Source organism: Elaeis guineensis, chromosome 9 (genome assembly GCF_000442705.2).
Source record: "Elaeis guineensis isolate ETL-2024a chromosome 9, EG11, whole genome shotgun sequence".
Classification (NCBI taxonomy): domain Eukaryota; kingdom Viridiplantae; phylum Streptophyta; class Magnoliopsida; order Arecales; family Arecaceae; genus Elaeis; species Elaeis guineensis.
The window spans coordinates 92,339,437-92,346,440 of NC_026001.2; the positions used below are offsets into that span (position 1 = coordinate 92,339,437).

General features: G+C 34.0%; 1 protein-coding gene across 1 annotated transcript; it reads right to left on the minus strand.

Annotated features, from left to right (window-relative positions):
- Positions 1 to 1,258: 1,258 nt before the first annotated feature.
- On the minus strand, positions 1,259 to 5,023 carry LOC105032694 (probable serine/threonine-protein kinase PBL21). Its single transcript, XM_010907208.3, has 5 exons — positions 4,331 to 5,023; positions 4,064 to 4,233; positions 3,748 to 3,937; positions 2,440 to 2,831; positions 1,259 to 1,785 (listed from the first exon to the last, which is right to left on the minus strand). The coding sequence occupies exons 1-5, from the start codon at positions 4,446 to 4,448 to the stop codon at positions 1,483 to 1,485; spliced, it is 1,173 nt and encodes a 390-aa protein (XP_010905510.1). The 5' UTR covers positions 4,449 to 5,023; the 3' UTR covers positions 1,259 to 1,482.
- Between the last annotated feature and the right edge of the window lie 1,981 nt (positions 5,024 to 7,004).

Genomic DNA, 7,004 nt, shown 5'->3' on the forward strand with positions numbered 1-7,004 from the left:
ATTGGGACTCCTTTTGAGTTTAGCTACCTTATTATACTCATGGAAATATTTTAAGCTCTTCGAAAAATTTGACTTCTAGTCTACAAATCAAAGATTACATCTTTTTTGAGAAAAAGTGGGTTTCCCCACAAATTCATTTCATGAGAAACCATGTTAAAGAGTGACCGTCTTGAGAGAAACAAAGATAATGAAACTAGCCAAATCAAATCCTATATCTACAACTTAAACCAAAGCCTACATGCAACGTCCAATTATTTCTAATGGGTGACATGATAAAGCATATAAACCAATATATATAATTTGAATAGGGATGAAGATTTACCTCTTGTGAAAAATAAACCATGCATTCTCCTTCTTCACTAGGTGTCTCTACTATTTATTTAACTAAATATCGAATAATCTTGTTGAAGCATTTAATCAATTCTCGTCAGTCAGAGAAACAACTATGATTTTTTTTCTTTTCATTTTATTTTTTAAGCAAAACAATGGTCTCATTTTATTTAGGTAATGACGTGGGGAAGAAGGACAATAGTTCAACACAACAAATAGATTTAAAAGAAAGAATGTAACAACACATCACTATAGTTGAGTTAAATTTTTTCTTAAAAAAAAAAAAAGAACTCATCAAATTCTTCAACACAAAGAGATCAAAATAGGAGACATATCTATCAATTTGAATAAAATATAGATAAAAATAACCGACCCATTCCCTAATACCACTCTACTTCTCTCCAGCAATTGGAGTAGTGTATACCAATGATTGACTATCAGTAGAAGAGTTTGTATCTGTGTGATAATATACCCTATATTCTTTCTCACTAAAGACTATCATTATTCCAATTACAAATACATCTATCGATGGCCTGAATCACTTCAATAGCAGTCCTTTCTTTCTTAGGAAAAAAGGCACGCAAATCTCATCTAGCCATATTGGCTTGCAATGAGCCATAACAATGCAGTCCCATCCCACTTTGAACTTGAACTCCTACTTGTTCTAAATCATTCACATGGAGCAAATAGAGGCCACATGGTCCTATATTTTGAAGTCTGAACTGATAATAATGTCGATCTTTTCATCTAAATCATTTTAAGCTTCTTGTCTTCCTTAAAATTCTCTTTGACCCCTCATCTACAGAGCATTATGACAAGGACAAAAAATCCATCCATTTGATATTTTCTCTTAGATATAGATTCTCACCCTTCCTTTACCGAATAAACTACTTTATATTCACTCTAATACATGACTAAGAGAAATATGTACATGAGCTTTGAAAGAGAGTTGATATAAATATAGTTCACACAATCTTGATCGATAAGATTTACAGTCATCCATCAAATGTTCCCTTCTTTTGAATAAATCATATGCATAGCATATAGTTGATACTAGTATTGCCAAAGCCAGCTCCTCAATTTTTCTCTTTCTTTTTTTTTTTTTTAAATTTTTTTTGAGAATAAATGAGTTTGCTTTCATTAAGGAAATAATCAACTTTTCAAAACATCCCAGACTGCTACTTTAGGAGCATTGGTAGTTCTCGATGGAGGTAGTGGTAGAGGGAATCGGGAGCTATGGATCCTACATTTGGTCTCTGAGATATAGGGCTGAGATGCCACATGGTCGAGGGCGACAGCCACATCACGCATACTGGGACGAAGATGAGCCCTTTCATGAAGACACATTGAAGTGATGACAGCTAGCTGGTAAAAAGCACGCAAAGGATAACACCCTTGTAGTAATGGATCAGCTAGTTGAGTGAACTTCCTCCTATCATTGAGAAATGGATGTGACTGGAAAAAAGAAAAAAAAATCATAATTAGAGCAACAACAGCTTAGAGGTAGAAAAAAATAATAATTTGAATAAAAAGAACAAAGATATATGGTGACTCGAATGATTATATCTACCTTTAGAACTACCCGGACCAAACATGGACAACGAAGAAGCTTAAATCCATCTCAAGGATTGTGTTCATGACCCAAGCTAGCTAATCGAGATAATTTAAAGTTAAAAATTGAAGTTCTTATGATTTGACAATAGAAATAATGGAAACATAAAATTACAGCAATATCATTGTGATTATTATTTGAACACTGGACTAGCCGGGCCCTAATGTATCCAAATTTTAGAAAGGGAACACATCAACATCTTTGCAATATTGATGAAGTGAAGAAAACATAAATTATAACAAAAGTAAATAGAGCACAAAATCCTCAATCTATTATGCATCTTACTCAGATCCAGCATTGAAGTGAGAAGACACAATACAAAGTTAGATGAAATTAAGGATTCTTTTAGAACCAGTTAGTAGCCATTTTAATGAATGTTACTCAATAATAAGATGATGGAAGTTATACAGATTTCATGTGAAATGTTATTACTTGTAGCTAGTAGAAACAAAAAAAAATAACAAGCTTCAAATGCTCAGGGAAACAAAATGACCTACCCTTTTAATTAAATTCTGTTCCCCTGGTTCTTTTGATAAGTCAAATGCCTTCTGACCAGTGATCAGCTCCAACAGCACCACACCAAAGCTATATACATCAGCCTTCACAGTCAGCTTGCCACTTGTAGCATAATCAGGAGCACAATAGCCATAGGTTCCCATCACTCTTGTTGAAACATGAGTGTTGTCGCCAACAGGTCCGAGTTTCGCTAGTCCGAAGTCAGAGAGCTTAGGATTGAAATCATCATCTAGTAATATATTTGAAGATTTCAAGTCACGGTAGATAACAGGTGGATTTACAACATCATGCAAATAGGTGAGCCCTTTTGCAGCACCAACAGCAATCTTTATCCGTGTGTTCCAATCAAGTGGTTCTTTACCAGGTGGCAGATCTAAACAAAGAATTACCTAAGAATCAGCATATAAAATGAAAAACTCCAGTAGGAAAAACATTAGTACTTGATAGAATAAAGAGACATGTAGATGTCACATGACTTGTTTTTTATACAGTGTAAGGTTGTAGTTATGATGCAAAAGTATAGCAAAGGACATCAATTCTGTAGATACATACAAAGAAGGGAAAGTATGGTTGTGGGTCTGACGAATTGAAATATGAATGAGATCACTTGCAGGGATTACTGAAAAATTGTAAAAAGGCAAAACTATAATGCTTCCATATATGCCTAAAATAAATGGTCTTGACTACTGTTCTTGCTTCAAAAATTTGCAACATATTCAAAATATTGCCCTATGTGCAGGTGCTAAAGAACTGAAGAATGCAATGATGGAAATATATATAGTTCAAATCGATATGAAGTAGAATAAGAAAAACAAAAGTGGAGGCAAAAATCATGGGGAATGTATGATGGAACAGCTTGCACATAAGATCTTCAGTTATGGTAATGGCCGGGGTGTTATATTGCTTGTACATTAGTTTATATTGCTTGTAAATTAGCAACACTGAGGTCACTAGGTATTAGTTAAGCACATTTACTATTCACATAACGTATGTTTCATGTTTCTACAAGCTCCAGAGCATCATCTCAGTCCTTGAAGATACAATTCATTCCTGAAATATATCAATCAAGGAAAGCAAAAGGAGGTTGCATGAAATTCCTCAACTGATACACCAAGAGGGAGTTAAATATCAGCAACCTCATTTTTTTTCAAATCAAGTAATATCATCATTTCTTATCAGACAAAAATATGAGGTTTTAACAAGTAGATAGGTACACAATTTGCATACATGGAACCAATTAGTAAACACAAAGGCGCAAGAGTATGGATATATTTCAGAAAGAAGTTTACCAAATAAGTGATTTTCCAAGCTACCCTGTGGCATGTACTCATAAACCAAGAGCCTCTCATCCCCTTCATGGCAGTAGCCAATCAAGCTGACAAGATTCGGATGGTGCAACATTATCAACATTAGAACCTCGACCAGGAATTCATGAGTCCCCTGCAACCCATTCGGATTGAGCTGCTTGATTGCTACAACCTTCTCATCACAAATCAAAATTTGTATAGCACAACCATCAGAATCAAAAATCCTCAGCAAAACTCACTGGCAGATACCAAAGCCCAAATAAACAAGCTTTGCTAATTAAGGATAATTTGTGCTTGCCTGGCCTGAATTCAAGTGTCCCATGTACACCTTTCCAAAACCCCCTTCTCCTATCAAATTAGACTGCTTGAAGTTCTTGGTGGCGGCCCCGAGATCTCGAAAGGTAAAACTATGAGCATCGGTTCTCCTCTCTCCACCCGGTGAAGGAGAAGGTGCCAACTTCTCCAACTCTATACGATAAAGAGGGAAAAAAAAATAGCTTAAAAATCCCAAAAATAAAATGCAATTCAGCATAATTTAACAAATAAAAGCAAGACAGGAGTATACCGGGAGAATCCATGAGGCGAGATGGGGAAAGGGGAATTCTGCTGGTTGCCATCTTCCTTCGAGCTTCTCTCTGAAAAGGGCTTCCACAGGAAAAGCAACTCATTCCTCTGGCCTTCATCCCAATATTAATTAGGATCCAGAGCTACACGTCCAAAATCGACTTTTTTTTTAAAAAAAAATGTAGATCTCCTCTGTCTTCGGCCTTCCCTCCTTTCAGGAAAAAAATAAATAAATAAACCCTACAATCTAAAATCCTCAAACCAAGATCGCTCAAAATCTCTCCTTTGTCTATCTCCGTTCCAAAAGAACGCTAGAATCTATAATTCTGGAACCTAAATCTCTCGAAAAAGAACAAAGAAAACTCTAAATCCCCACTCTCTCTTTTCAAAAAACAGGGGGAAAGTAAGGATTGATGCAACTAAGAGCCGCACCGATCTTTACAAAGCCCGGTGGAGTTCCATTTGGGAGAATAAATCAAAGAAGAGGAGGAGGGGACGGAAGGTGGAAAGGAAAGGCCAAAAATAGAGAAAAGAAGGGGTTTTCGTTTTTATTGTTATTATTCATTCATTCGTTTTGTTTGGGTTCTCGTCGGCCGTTTGTTCCGTTTCCACCGGAGAAGGATGGGATACAGGAGAGGGACGGGTGAGAAGAGGAAGGAGAAGGCACGACAGCGCGATGGGCCATAACTAACGTTCAAACGCCTTACAAAAGTTCCAAGGAATTTTTTCAGTTATTCAATTTTGTCAAGCTGTAATAACAAACTCTGATGTCACTTTCGACGCATGTTCATCGGAAGGTGAACGAGACCGCGGATTGGACCGCCTCGTTCCAACAATAATCGTATGAGGCGGGTACTATAAAAGGGCATATGCAATGGACTCTTTGTCATTTATTTTTTATTAATTTTAAAAAATATATATTTAAAAATTAAAAAAAAATATGAAATTATTAATTTTATGATTAAAATATTTTTTTCTTTCTCATTTTCAGCATATAACAATAAATACTATATGACTATATGATACATACTAAATAAATAACAGGTGATACATACTGTTGTGGTTCTAATAATGTGGAGGGCACCAATAGTCCCATATTGATTATGAGTCAAGAGGGACTCATACTTATAAGGAAAAAAAAATCTTTTCTATATGAGTTGTCTTTTAAAGGACAAAATCGTGAGGTCCATGGGCCAGAGCAGACAATACCTCACATGATGGGCCGAGTCTTTGTCCGTCGGAATCCTCTTTGACTAGGAGGCTCTGTTGTGGTTCTAATAATGTGAAAAGCACCAAATGTCCACAACACATACTATAAATTTTTTTAATATACATCTAGTAATGATCCAATATATACCTACAGCGAAATTGATATATAATTTATCGAACTTAATATTTATCAGTATATAGTATATAATTAATTAATATATATCTAGTAAAATATTCATCCAACATTCCAATAGACACATCTAGATAAAATGATATATTGTTTTCAAAATATAACATTTATCAGTACACAGTATGAGCAAATGATATACACTAGATACATTATTGATATATACTATAATTTTTTTCGATACACCCACAACAATGATCCAATATACACCTCGAGACTCTTTTTCCTTTACTAAATCTCTTTTCTTTTCTAAGATATTTGTATCTAAAAATTTATGAAAACTGTGTATCGTTTCATCTAGAGGTGTGTATTAGAACGTCAAATGAATATTTTACTAGGTATATATCAACTAACCATATATTGTGTATTAGTAAATACTAAGTTCGATAAACTATATATCAATTTATCTGTAGGTGTATATTAGATCATTACTGGGAGTGTATCAAAAAAGCTTTCAGTATATATCAATAAGCCATCTACTGTGTATTATTTGTTGATGTGCTGTATATTGATGAATATTATATTTTAAAAATTATATATCATTTCATCTAAAAATATGTATTAAGACGTTGGATGAATATTTTACCAGATGTGTATCAATTTAGTTGTATACTCTATACTGATAAAACTAAATTCGATAAACTATGTATCAATTTAGCTATAAGTATATATTAGATCATTGCTGAATGTGTATCAAAAAAGCTTACAATATGTATCACCTAGTTATATATTTAGTGTGTATTATATAGTCACATAATATGTATCGTTATGTGCTGAAAATAAGAAAGAAAGAGAATATTTTAATCACGAGACTAATAACTCCATCATTAGAAAAGTCTTTGACTTTTAGACTCATACTTTAAGAGTAATATTAAGGGATACATGGCACGTTGTGAAGCCCGCCCCGTATGATGTTTTATAGTGCCTGCCCCATATGATTTTTGTTCTCCTCCTTCATGCTTTGAGGATGGAGGTGGTGGTTGTCCATCGCACTCCGCAATATTTTATTTTTTAATATTATTGGATATTTTATCAAAGTAATTTTTTTTTAGTAACAATATAATATAGTAAAGAATGTGTAGTATAGATTAGATATAGATTTACATTCCTCGTTAAGTTGTTAGATTTAGTGTATATATGATTTTATTGGTCTAAGTACACTTAAATTTTGTCATGACTAATAAAATATTATGAATCCAAATGTTCAAAAAAATGTGCATCTCATTTTGCATCGGATCAGGAAAATCTCAATTTATAAAAAGTTTTTTCCTTGAACAAA

Bases quoted from the DNA above. Each gene is read 5' to 3' on its own strand.
- LOC105032694 (XM_010907208.3), bottom strand. From the start codon at position 4,448: ATGAAGGCCAGAGGAATGAGTTGCTTTTCCTGTGGAAGCCCTTTTCAG. The intron at 3,938-4,063 runs GCAAGCACAAAT...TGTGATGAGAAG, and splicing joins GACACTTGAATTCAGGCCAG to GTTGTAGCAATCAAGCAGCT. The intron at 1,786-2,439 runs GTAGGTCATTTT...TCTTTTTTCCAG, and splicing joins AACAGAATTTAATTAAAAGG to TCACATCCATTTCTCAATGA.